Source organism: Ochotona curzoniae, unplaced genomic scaffold (genome assembly GCF_017591425.1).
Source record: "Ochotona curzoniae isolate NIBS_2020 unplaced genomic scaffold, NIBS_Ocur_1.0 contig_908, whole genome shotgun sequence".
Lineage (NCBI taxonomy): Eukaryota > Metazoa > Chordata > Mammalia > Lagomorpha > Ochotonidae > Ochotona > Ochotona curzoniae.
Window position 1 is genome coordinate 8,555,149 of NW_024466607.1, and position 12,423 is coordinate 8,567,571.

At 62.5% G+C, this 12,423-nt stretch overlaps 1 protein-coding gene across 1 annotated transcript; it reads left to right on the forward strand.

Moving 5' to 3' along the window:
• Positions 1-11: 11 nt before the first annotated feature.
• TPRA1 (transmembrane protein adipocyte associated 1) lies at positions 12-8,497 on the forward strand. The gene is made up of 11 exons (XM_040995318.1): positions 12-292; positions 4,424-4,564; positions 4,753-4,885; positions 6,080-6,166; positions 6,257-6,329; positions 6,431-6,510; positions 6,914-7,024; positions 7,115-7,175; positions 7,297-7,399; positions 7,483-7,563; positions 8,216-8,497. The coding sequence occupies exons 2-11, from the start codon at positions 4,440-4,442 to the stop codon at positions 8,481-8,483; spliced, it is 1,122 nt and encodes a 373-aa protein (XP_040851252.1). The 5' UTR covers positions 12-292; positions 4,424-4,439; the 3' UTR covers positions 8,484-8,497.
• The last annotated feature ends 3,926 nt before the right edge of the window (positions 8,498-12,423 follow it).

A 12,423-nucleotide genomic window follows, 5' to 3' on the forward strand; every position in this document is an offset into this window, starting at 1 on the left:
TTTCGCCCGGACGGAAAAGACGCGCCCGCCTTCTGGGTCGCCGGAGCCGGGAAGGGCTGCGGGGCGTCCGGGCGTCCGGGCGTCCGGGTTTGGCGCGCTCGCCGCGGCGTGTCTTTTCGCGGAGTCAGCCGTCCGCCGCACTTGAACGACGCTCCCCGGCCCGAGCTAGCCTCTCTGCCGAACCCTGCACTGGAGGCCCGGGTCCCGCGGCCTGTGCGGGGTTCACGCACCCGGCTGCCGGCGGCCGATGGGCGGCCCAGAGGGCCGGGCCTGAGCGCGGCCCGAAGCTCAGGTAAGGAGATGACCCTGTCCCTGTCCCTCGCCGCGCCGTGACGCCCCAATCGCTGCCTTGGCTCTTTGGGACCAGGGATCGGGACCCGCCCACCCCCAGGTCCTCTCTGCTGGGGTGACCCTCTGACCACTCGAGGGGCGCAGCCTCAGAAGGAGGCCTTGGGGACGTCTCAGGGCCTGGGGAGAGGGTCAGGAAGGGCCCCACAAAGCTGCTGCAGGCCCCGGGGCAGAGCTCCAGGCCCCCCGACTTCCCGGCAGCTTCAAGGCCCTGGGGAGTGTCGTGTGTCAGCTGAGGCTCAGTCCAGCCTGGGGCTTCACTGTCCCACGGGGGACCCCTTTTCCCCTCCCCCAGGCTCCAGACTTCCTCCTGGCGTGTGGAATAAGGGTGGGGGCCGACTTGGCCTGGCTACTCTGCAGCGAGAAGGGCGCAGCGTCCCCTTTCCCAACTTCCCCAGGCCGGGTGCTAGAGGGTCCCTTGTTCACACTGCAGTGTTCTCTGGAGAACTTGGGCTGTACCAGGCACGGCTGTTGGTTCTCAGACCCCGTGTAAACACACAGCCGGGAGAGGCCCCAGGCAGTAAGGAAAAGGCAGGTGGCTTACACAGGGACATGATCCAGGAGGGCTGCTTGGAGGAGGTTCCCAGACAGCTGGGGCCTGAGCAAGCAGGCAAAGCCAGAGGATCAGAACAGGCACAGGGCTCCCGTGGGGTTAAGAACAGCTTAAGAGGAAATGAGAGCCCAGGGCTGGCCAGTGGGAGACGCGACTGGCAGGGTGGGACGGAGAGCCTGGCAGGGTGGGCCGACACCGGGCCTTGGAGGCCCAGGGGAGGGAGGGGCGCTGGTCTCCCTTGCCTTTGCCCCCCGGGGCTTTGTTTTGTTGTTGTTTGGTTTGGTTTGGTTGCAGTGGCCAGGGCAGGGCAAAGCCAGAACCCAGGAACTTCAGCTGGGTCTCCCACATGGATGCCTAAGCACTTGAGCCACCTGCTACCCCCCAAGTGCACTGGCAGGAAGTGGGCTCCCAAGCTGTGTAGCTGGCACTCACAGCAGGATAGTGCAGGCTTAACCCACTGTGCCACACAGCACTTAGCCCTGCTGTCTGGGCCTCTGGCTGCAGGGCCCTCTCTAGGTCAGTGTCCACCCCACCCCCATGCCAAGGGCGGAAGGACCGTGGGGGCAGGGCGCCTGTCACATGGAGTCCTTGCTATCCGGTTGCGGTTCCAGGGTTTGAAAGCTCCACAGCCTCCTCGGGGTGGAAGGCACACTCAGAGGCCCCACAGCCCCTCTGCCCGGCTCAGGGTGACCCCTGGGAGAGGTGAGGTGAGACGCGGCCGAGAGGTGGGGAAGCCTAGAGAAGGCAGGACCCTAGCCCAGGGGCACAGAGTGCGTGCCCAGGACCAGGGGCAGCCTGCTGCACTGGCTGGTGGCTGGGCAGGTGTTGGGAGGAGAGCTGGCCTGTGGAGGTGGCCTCTGGAATGTTAATGAGGCCACCAGCGCTATCTCCCAGTATGCCCCAGTTTCTCTGCTCCTGAGGCCTGGGGTTGCCCCTGGCGACCCAGTTGTCTACGGGCTCTGCCTCTAGCAGTCCCTGGGGACGCCCTGCCCTGTCCTCAACCAGCCCTCCTGCCTTCACCTTTCCCAGGAGCTGGTGGCCCCAAGGCCTGGAACCCAGCAGAAGGAAATGCAGAGTGTGTGATGCAGCACTCAGACCAGGCCAGGGGCCCAGCCTCTGTGGGCCTCTGCTTTCCTCTCCGTACAATGGGGCCAGAACTGATGCAAGCACATGTTCCCGCTTCCTTAGGGAACCCTGAGGCCCCCGTGTGCGTGCAGCAGGTCTGCACTGACGTGCTTTAAAACCACACTGTCGGTGACTGCGTCAGCGGGGACGTGTGCTGGCAACAACCTCCCAACTCCAGAGCGGTCCGCAGCTCTGGGGCAGGCCTGTGTCCTTGACCCTCAGGTGGAGGAGCGCAGGCTTGGAGAGCGGCACCTGCCAGACTAGCAGGTTGCTGACTGGCAGAGTGGGTACAAGAGAGCATCCGACATCCCTCCCTCCTTTCCTCACACCCCACGCAGCCCTCCCCCGGTAAGCCACAGGTGCCCGTCACTGTGGCAGACAGACACGGTTTCTTTACCCTACCTTGTCAGGTGGTGGCTGACTGTCCCCTTGACATTCAGTGGAGGTGACCTGCCCAGGTCTCATGGCAGGCACGGGGCAAAGCCAGACGTGCAGCCCAGGGCTGCTTGACTCTGGACCCTGTATTAGCTGGAAGCCCCTCCAGCGAACCCAAGAACCCAGACTCAGATGGGCCTAAGCTGGAAGGGAACAGAACCAACTGCGCTTTGTAACCGGGACATGTTAGGTGGCAGGTGCGACTGGATGCAGGGACCCGAGGAAGGCCCCCAACTCTTGGCCGGGTGCAACTCCTTGTTAAGTTTCATACCTGTTGGGGTGTTTCATACTTGGCCAGGGTGATGTAACACCCTGATTGGCCAGGCCCAGATCCTGTGCTGCCCCCACCCTCAGGCAAAGCCCTGTCCTCTCGTGCCAGAACTGGTGCAGTCACTCCCCAGGGTCGGGGGCACTTCTGATCCCTCCAGCTCCCCTCCAACAGCCCTCCTGTGGCAGCACCTGGGCACGTGGTGCCCTCTGACCTGGTCCCACCAGCCTCTGAGTTCGTCCCGCCTCTGCGGCCGCACCTGCCAGCATTCCGCCCTCTAGGCAGGCCTGTGCCCACTCCCACCTCAGGGCTGGAGTGTTTGCTGTTGTCTGGGGTTCTCCCCTGCTGGTGCCTGTGGAAACAAGACAGATTACCTGTGTCTGTTGCATGTCGCTCTGGGTGCCAGCTGCCCAAGGACACACACGGGGGCCGCCCTGGCATCAGGCCCCGGAGTCTTTTCTGTGCCTCCCATTGTCTGCCCCGCCCAGTTAAACCTTCTTTACACTTCTGTTGAGATGCCCGCCTCCCCCACGCGGTGAGCGCCCTTGGAGTGGAAGGCTGTGTGGGGGCAGGCCTAGCTTGCCCTGCAGTCTGCTGCTTCTGAGTGCCTGCACTTGAACCTGGCCCAAGGCAGGTGCTCCGTAAGGTCTGCAAAGCAAGTGCAGGAATCAGGGAGGGGGGAGCTTCTTTGTTCACATCTCTCATCACACGGCGGTGTGTCCCCCTGGGCTGTGCCCTGGACATGTCATTCTTCTGACCTCTGACCTCTGCTGAAGTAACCTCCAGCGTGCCCCTCACGGGTGTGTGAACATCCCTGCGTGACCACCACCCGGCTCAGGCCCCCTGAAACAGATGTGCCCTCCACCTACACGGGGGCCAGCCTGGACCGCATTCCTGCATGGACCATACCACCTGCAGGTGGCATGCCTGGCTCCACTCGACACCGGGCCCAGTAAAGGTGGGCTGTGGCCGGGTGCTGCCGAGCGTTCTTCAGGCTGCTGAGAATTCCCTGGCATGAACCTTCCCTCCTGTGTATCCCACTGCCAGCAGGTCCCTGGCTGCCCGCAGCCTGCGGCTTGTCATGAATGCCTGTCTGTACCGTTTCTGCTGCAGATGGAGACAGCAACAGCAGCAGTCAGTGCTCTCAACGCCGCCCCTGCTAAGTGGCCCTCTGCAGAAGCGCCTGCCGCCTTTCCTCAGGGACACCAAGCTGGACTCCTGGCTTGCCGTGCTCAGCTGCCCCCGGCCTTGGGAGCCCAGTTCCCTCGGCCACGTCTTCACTCGAAGGCCTGTGTGTCCCCCAGCCATGTCCCAAGGCGGCAGCAGCGGAGGGAGGGCCCAGCTCAGGCAGTGTGCGATACTCGGCCGTGACCCTCAGCAGCTGTGTGGCAGGCAGAGTGGAACCACAGGTGCTGGGTGCCAGGATCTCCCCACGCACAGGACCTGTTGGAGGTGCCCTTGGGTGGGGACTCGGACACGGGACAGACCAGGAGGTCGGAGCGGGCGTTCGAGCTGTGCCCGTCACCTCTGCTCACCACCTCCACTGCCAGGCCCCACGGAGACACCCCTTTAAAGTCCACCAGGCAGGCCTGAGCGTGGGGGTGCCCTCCACGTCCCCCCCAATCCAGGAGGCTGAGCTCCCGGCATGGGGAGGGCCTCTGCGCGTCTCACCCTGGTGGCTCTCACCCCCACAGGGCCCCTGCTGGCGGGATGGACACCTTGGAAGAGGCAGCGGGGGCCAATGGCAGAACAGCGTCACCTCCGCCCGTGGCCCCCAACATCAGCGTGCCCCACCGCTGCCTGCTGCTGCTCTATGAGGACATTGGCACCTCCAGGTAAGGCTGGCCAGCCGGGGAAGAGGAGGGAGAAGGTGTGAGGAGAGAGGCCAGGCAGTGGAGGGCTTGGGAGGAGGGGAGGGGACAGGTGTGAGGAGGGAATGGACAGGTGTGAGGAGGGAGGGGAGCCACGAGCTCGCCCGAGCGTCCTCAAGCAGCGGCTTCTCTGACGTCTCTAACTCTCCCAGGGTCCGGTACTGGGACCTCCTGTTGCTCATCCCCAACGTGCTCTTCTTCATCTTCCTCCTCTGGAAGCTTCCGCTGGCCAGGGCCAAGATCCGCCTCACTTCCAGCCCCATTTTTATCACCTTCTACATCCTGGTGAGTCCACGCCAGCGGCTTCGGTGCTAAAAAGCAATGTTAGCTACCCCTTGAATGGGGCATGGCTGGATCCCAGGGGTCAACTGATGTATTCAGGGCCTTGCCACAGTCACGTCCCCTCACCTGCCCGCTCCCCCATGTCCTGGGTCCCCGCTTTACTCCTGAGGCCCTTCCTGTGGCTGGTGAGGAGAGGGGAGAGTCAGCTCGGCCAGACCCTGTGACCAGGGAGGGGAGTGGTCCCTACAAAGGAACTGTGGAGCTAGGACAAGAGCAGCCTCCCATCCCACACAAGGGCCAAGACTCCTTCCTGTGGGGATGGCTGCGTTCTCACCCCTGGAATTTCTGGCATGGGCTGTGGCTGAGATCCAGTTCAGCCTGCAGGTGTGGGCTATCCTGCTGTCTCCCCCCAGGGCCCCTCGCCTCTAAGGGAGGGCTGGCTGCTTGGAGTCTTAACATTCCTGGAACACACAACAGGGCCGGGCAGCTAGGGCCATCCCAGCCCACTCACTCAGGGGCACTGTGTCGCAGAGAGCTCAGGAAGCCCACTGGACGGGCACAGATAGAATGAGATAGAATCTGAGCCCTGATCGTGTGGCTGTGTGGCCTCAGGCCAGGGGCTTGGCCTCTCTGCCCTGCCACATCATCTGTGCAGCTCTCCATTAGCTCATGGTACGCCTTGGAGCACCACGCGGTGCCCTGCACCAGTCTACATGGTGCCCACAGGTGCAGGTCTGCAGCTCACGTGTTGGGGGGAAGGGGCCTCAGACATTTCGGCAAACCCCCCCTCTTCCCCAGGGTCTTGGCACCTCCTGGACCCCGGGCTTCTCTCGCCAAGTCCCCATGTCTTAGATTGAAACCATGCACGTGGCAGTACTAGCGGTCACCATGTGCTTCTAACAGTCGAATGCCAGCAGGGGCTATTCTTACCCTCCACCTCCCCATAGGGGGAAACTGAGGCACAGAGCTGGGACCCGTGCCCAACCTGCTGTCTAGAGGCTGCTGGCGCTGGTCAGGGACAGCTGGGACCTCGCTGCCTATGAACCCGGCCTCATTGCCCACTCTGCCCCTGCCTCCTTCTCCCGAGACACTTCCCCTCTGCCTTCTTCCCTTGGGAGGAAAGGAAGGCCCCTGTAGACATGGGGGCAGGCCGCTCTCCCCCCATTCCTGACACCGACTACACCCCTTTCCTGCCAGGTGTTCGTGGTGGCGCTGGTGGGCATCGCCCGGGCCGTGGTATCTATGACGGTCAGCAGCTCGGATGCCGCAACGGTTGCCGACAAGGTGTGACTGGGCCCGCTGCCCAGGGGCGGGCTGTGGCCACAGGGCCTGGGGGCAAGGCCTCCATGCTGACCCTCTGCCCACTCTGTCCAGATCCTGTGGGAGATCACCCGCTTCTTCCTGTTGGCCATCGAGCTGAGTGTGGTCATCCTGGGCCTGGCCTTCGGTGCGTGCGCAGCTGGGCTCCCTCCCAGCCCCCAGCCAGGGACCCACCCGTGACTGTCCCCGGGGCCGCTTCCCACTGACCGGCCGGCCCCTTGCTTGCAGGTCACTTGGAGAGCAAGTCGAGTATCAAGCGGGTGCTGGCCATCACCACCGTGCTGTCCCTGGCCTACTCGGTCACCCAGGTAAGAGGCAGCGGTGGGCAAGAGGTGCTGGGGCTGTGGGGCGGGGCTCCCCCTGCCCGAGCCAGGCTTACCTTTGACCGGCCCCTCAGAGACCACCTAACCCCCGCCCAAGGTTCCCATCCAGTAGCCATGGCTAAGGGAGGTGGGTGGGGGGGTGTCAGCTCCTGCCATCTGAACAAAAGCTGGGGTACAGAACAACCCAAGAAATGAACATCTGGAGTCCCCATCTCAGGCCGCACAGGGGGCGACCCCGCACTTGCCACGCACCCTCGCAGGACAGCCCAGGACCAGCCTGCCCAGGCCCCGGGTGCAGACACTCAGGGCGCATGTGGGGTGAGGGGCGCCCCTGGCCTTGTGCCGGGGGGAGGTGGGCCTGAGCCGCGCCCCGCTCCTGCCACTGCAGGGGACTCTGGAGATCCTGTACCCAGACGCCCACCTCTCGGCTGAGGACTTCAACATCTACGGGCACGGGGGCCGCCAGTTCTGGCTGGTCAGCTCGTGCTGCTTCTTCCTGGTGAGCCCGCGGCCGGCCAGGGAGGGGGCTGGGGACCCCAGGGTGGGCTCCGCGCAGTGCGCCTCACTGTTCACCGCCCACCCCCCACAGGTCTACTCCCTGATAGTCATCCTGCCCAAGACCCCCTTGAAGGAGCGCATCTCCCTGCCCTGTGAGCGGCGGGGGGCGGTGGGGGCCGGTGGGGCCGCCCCGGGGGGTGGACACTCTGGTGGGGGCCGCCCTGGTGGGGACTGCCCGAGCCTCACGCCCTGTCCCCGCCATCCGCCCCGCAGCCAGGAGGAGCTTCTACGTGTACGCGGCCATCCTGGCGCTGCTCAACCTGCTGCAGGGGCTGGGGAGTGCGCTGCTGTGCGCCAACATCATCGAGGGGCTGTGGTACGCGGGGGGCTGGCGGGGCTGGCGGTGGGGGGCGGCCAGGGAGCCCCAAGGCCCGCCCTGACCCACGTTTTCCGCCCCAGCTGTGTGGACGCCACCACCTTCCTCTACTTCAGCTTCTTCGCGCCGCTCATCTACGTGGCCTTCCTGCGGGGCTTCTTCGGGTGAGTGGTGGAACCGCACCGCGCCGCGGGGCCCTCCAGGTGCACGGGCACGGGGGCGCGCGTGTGTGCGCGTGTGCGCACCCTCCCAAGAGCGCGCACGCACTCGTGGTTCCGCATTGCTGTTTCCCGATGCCAGAGCTCTTAGCTAGCTCATGCCTTCTGCGACATGTTCACAGTCACCTGCTCTGTGCCTGACGCTGTCCTTAACCAGCAGAAGCCACAGGGAGAAGAGAGGGGTCCCAGCATTCCCTAAGCTGGTGCCAAGGCCTGGGGGGAGGGAGGCAGGGAGCTCCATGAGGCTGGTCCAGCACACGGCCCTCTCAGCCTCAGCCTCCTCCTTGTAAACCTGGGCGGTGCTCCCCCGGGTCAAGAGACCCCGTTAAGGCCATAGGAGCGGTAGGGGTGAGGGGAGCAGGGCGCTTCCACCATGAGCAGGTGCTGTGTGGGTTTGGCAGGGAAAGCAGGCCTAAAAGGCTCCAGCCCACATTCCCACGGCCCTGGGCAGCCTGCAGGGCTCCATGGGCGGGGTGGGGGGCAGCCTGCAGCGCTCCATGGCCGCTCCCGTCCCCACCTGATGATGGCCTTGGTCCTGGGGGGGATCCTTCCTGGGCACCCCCCGGGGGTACCCCCTGACTCTCTCCCTGCCCACCAGCTCTGAGCCCAAGATCCTCTTCTCCTACAAATGCCAAGTGGACGAGACGGAGGAGCCAGACATGCACCTGCCCCAGCCCTACGCGGTGGCCCGGCGGGAGGGCCTGGAGGCGCCGGGGGCTGCTGGGGCCTCCGCTGCCGCCTGCTACTCCAGCACCCAGTTCGACTCGGCTGGCGTCGCCTACCTGGATGACATCGCCTCTATGCCCTGCCACACGGGCAGCATCAACAGCACGGACAGCGAACGCTGGAAGGCCATCAACGCTTGAGGGGTCTGCCACAGCCCACCCACACCTGCTGGGCTGGGAGCAGCCGACCTGGCAGTACCTTCTGGAGTCTGGGTGGCAGCCACATTCGGGCCTGTCTGCGGGGGCTCCCAGGACCCCATGGCCACCCCACCTGCCCTCGCCCTGCTTGGGGGGCATGGCCGAGGGCCCCTGCCTTCCTCAGCCCGCCCTGCCCTGTTCCCATGACACTCTGGCCTTCTCAGAGCCCTCCAGGATGGCTGAACTGAAGCATGTATATTTTCTGGGTCTATTTTTTAATAAAAAGGGAAAAGAGGCAGTTGGTGTTGGAAATGCCAGGGCTGAACCCGGTTGGGGAAGGGGCTTGGAGGCTCCTGGAGCCGCTGCCCTCTACCAGGTGGCACTGGCCAGCACCCAGGTCCTGGGCTGGCCGGGAAGTTGAATCCTGTGTTTGAGCAGAAAAAGCTGACATGGCCGAAGACCTCCCCAGTTGTGCCAGCCATGTCTCCCTCAGTGTTTGGGGCGGCTCCTGGCTTCAGCCTAGCCCAGCCCTGGCTGTTGGGACTGGGAGAGAACCAGCAGATGGAAGATTTCTCTGTCTTTCAATTTAAACACACACACATACAACATGGCTGTCGGGCCTGATGTCCGGGTGTCTCGGGCCCTCCCAGGACACTTGTGTGTGAAGAGAATAGGACACAAGCTTGCAGGCAGGACACACGGCTCTGGCTCGGGGAAGCGACTGTGGGCGGACTGCCCCAGGCCAGCGGGGGCAGAGCGGAGCACTGAGGCCCAGGCTGGGGCAGGTCCCTTCTCTGGTCTGCCCTTCCTGGGTGTGCTGCTGTCCTCAGGGTGGCCCCCTCTGATGGAGGAACTCCTCCCTTCTTCCCCACCCCCTGCTCGGGGGCTGCTGGGAAATGCAGCCAGGCCTTTGGGGGCGGGGGGGGAAGGCCTGCATGTTACCATTCACAGCTTGCAAAGCAGGAAGCAAGCAAGCCAGCGGGGATCAGACTGGAGCCTGGCAGTGTGCGAACACTGTGGGGACCCTCCCCTCCAGCTTCGCAGAGCTCCCTGCTTCCCCCACGGGCACCCACAGGCACTTCTGAACTACTTAATGAATGACAGCATGACACATGCAATTAAGCCTCCCGGGCGCCCCTCCTTCCTTAATTCCCTCCTCTGACTCCCCCACCGCCCACTGCGCATTGGGGTCCCGTCTGATTGTGTTTCTGCACACAGCTGTGAGTGCTGCCCCCCCTGCACACAGGTGGTCATTTCTCACAGGCTTTGAAATTGATCACATGGGGCCACGAGGACCACTCGCTTTTACAGCCTGCTGCTTCCTTCTGTCATATCCGGGGGAGGGAAGGCGGAGCTTCTCTACGTTGATACTTGTAGCCACTCTTTAATACTCTGCTTATGTAAATAAGGCATCGCTTATTTGTCAGCCTGGGATGTTTGCAAACTGTGAGAGCAAGCGCTGTTCTGATGCTGAGAGCGACACTCCGAAGAGCTCTCGGGGTGCAAACTGCTGGGGTCACGGGCGTCCACAGCCTCGACGTCACTCACTGTCACCAAGTTTTCTTCCTGCAGGTGACAGCAATCCCTGGCACTTTTTCCTTTTTTAACAAATGTTTGAAAGGCAGGATGACACAGAGGTCTTCCATCTGACGGCCGCCGCAGCTGCAGCTGAGCCTCCCCGAAGCCAGGAGTTTGTCCAGGTCTCTCATGTGGGTGCAGGGTCCCAAGGACCTGAGCCATCCTCTGCTGCTTTCCAAGCTCTGTTATCAGAGCTGGATTGGAAGAGGAGCAGCCAGGACTCAAACCCATGCTCACAAGGGAAGTCTGTGGGCCCCTGTTGATTTTTGGCAAATGTCAGTAGGTGGAACTCCTATACACAAAGTTCTCCGGAGATGTAAATCCATGTTTTAAATGAATGGGAGAGAGATTTTTCATCTCCTGACTTGCTGCCCGAATCGAGGCAATGGCCGCAGCAGGGACAGGCTAAAGCCAGAACCTGGAACTCACTCCCGGCCTCCTATACGGGTGGCTGGCATCCACATGCCGGAGCCAGGGTGTGTGTGAGCGGGCAGCTGGATTGGAGATGGCTATAATGGCCAGAGCTAAGCCAATCTGAAGCCAGGAGCTTCTTGGGTGGGGAGTCTCCCAAGTGGGTGCAGTGTTCCAAGGCTTTGGGCCGTCCTCCACTGCTTTCCCAGGCCACAAGCAGGGAGCTGGATGGGAAGTGGAGCATCCGGGACACTAACAGGTGCTCATATGGGATGCTGGCACTTGCAGGAAGAGGATTGGTCTGTTGCAGCCACCGTGCTGGCCTTGCAGCCACTTTACAGATGGCCATGCTTTCCCGCCTTACAGAATCACCTTTTAACAACCATCAAAATCATACAGGAGTAGAAACTGTACTGGGACACAGTCGTTGGCTCTTGTCAAGCTGATAATGCAGTCTTGGTGACGTAACCTGTCCCTTTCCCATTTGCCACTAGGGGGCTCTCTCTTGCAGCCACACGGCCAGCCCTGCTCCTTCCCACCTGTCTTTGCCACTGGAGTGGCTGGGGACCAAAAACCCGAGGAGCTGACCGTGAGAAGGCATTTTTAGTATGTATTTACTTATTTGAAAGGCAGAGGCAGGAAGAAAGTCCCATTCACTGGTTCATTCCTCGAATGCCTGCAGCCGTTGGAGGTGGACGAGGCTCAAGCCAGGAGCCAGGAACCCCACCTGGGTCTCCCCGTGGGTGCCATCACCGGCTGCCTGCTAGGATGCACTCACCAGGAGCAGAGTTAGAACCTAGGCCATTGGAACCCAGGGTCTGCCTCTGGAAAAGATTCTTGATCCAACCTGCAGGCAAAAATTCCTCTCGTCAAGTGGAAACTGACGCAGGACGCGTTTACGTATCTGGAGTGTTGCATTTGGAAGTCTAATCTGCCTCCAGAACCGAACATCTTCAAACACTTGGGAATGTCACCCTGTTCTCCCCACGCCACACGCAGGCGCATCTCCCTCCCCGCTTCCCGGTGAGCCGTGCCAGGCGCCAGGCTGGGATGTCCAGGACCTGCGTGACCGCCCCTGCGTGGGAGCTCCTGCTCCCCTCCCCCCACCAGCACCACAGGCACTGCCCGGAAGGCCTGGGCCAGGCCTCTGCCTCCAGGGGCAACGGAACGGGGGCTCAGAAAGGATGAGGATTCTACCACACATAGCCAGATGGCGAGTGGTGGGGCCTGACCAAGCCGGGCAGCTGGCTTGGAGAGCACGTCCTTGCGGCTGGAGCACGCCGAGTTCCTTCCACGCACACCCTCTGTCTAGCGCCATCTTTACTTGCCATGGCCGTTATTTTGGTTCCTCTGGGAGCACCCAGTACAAATCCTGCTTTTCGCTAAATGCTCAACGCATGTTACTTAAATGAGTGAATAATTTAAGACAAGCACGGTTCCCTTTGAAGATCCAAATATCTCCTCAACCCTATCTTCCCCTTTCACGGCCTGAGGGAGAATCCCCTAGCCCAGGTTCCCAGCTCAGAATGCTGGGGGTGTGAGAGCCCCCCCAGGGCAGAGAGGGGATCTCCCGGGCCTGCCCATCAGGGAGTCAGGGAGAGCTTCCCCAAGGAGACTCTGAGGTGGGTTTTGAGGGGTGAGCTTGCAGTCCAGCAAAGTCCGGAACTGCACCCCATTAGGACCTCGACTGGGACCAGCAACTGGGGGAAGACGGTCTTCGCAGTGAGCTTCATGCCCCTCGTTCAGGGCACGGGGTGGGGCAGAGCAAGCCCGTGGGAACAGCAGAGAACCCCACAGAGGGCCACGTGTCAGAGGTCACCCAGCAACCCTTTTGTCCAATCATTTTTGTCCCCGCCCATTTAACACATGCATTTTTCTCCCACATCTCCCACTTAAAATGGACGCACCCTGCCACCAGCTGCCCTTTCTCTGGAGCCCCAGAAAGCTTTGGAGT

Excerpts from the sequence above, each read along its gene's own strand:
- TPRA1 (XM_040995318.1), top strand. The coding sequence starts at position 4,440 with ATGGACACCTTGGAAGAGGCAGCGGGGGCCAATGGCAGAACAGCGTCA. Across the intron at positions 6,167-6,256 it reads CCGCAACGGTTGCCGACAAG|ATCCTGTGGGAGATCACCCG; the intron begins GTGTGACTGGGC and ends CACTCTGTCCAG. Across the intron at positions 7,400-7,482 it reads AACATCATCGAGGGGCTGTG|CTGTGTGGACGCCACCACCT; the intron begins GTACGCGGGGGG and ends TTTCCGCCCCAG.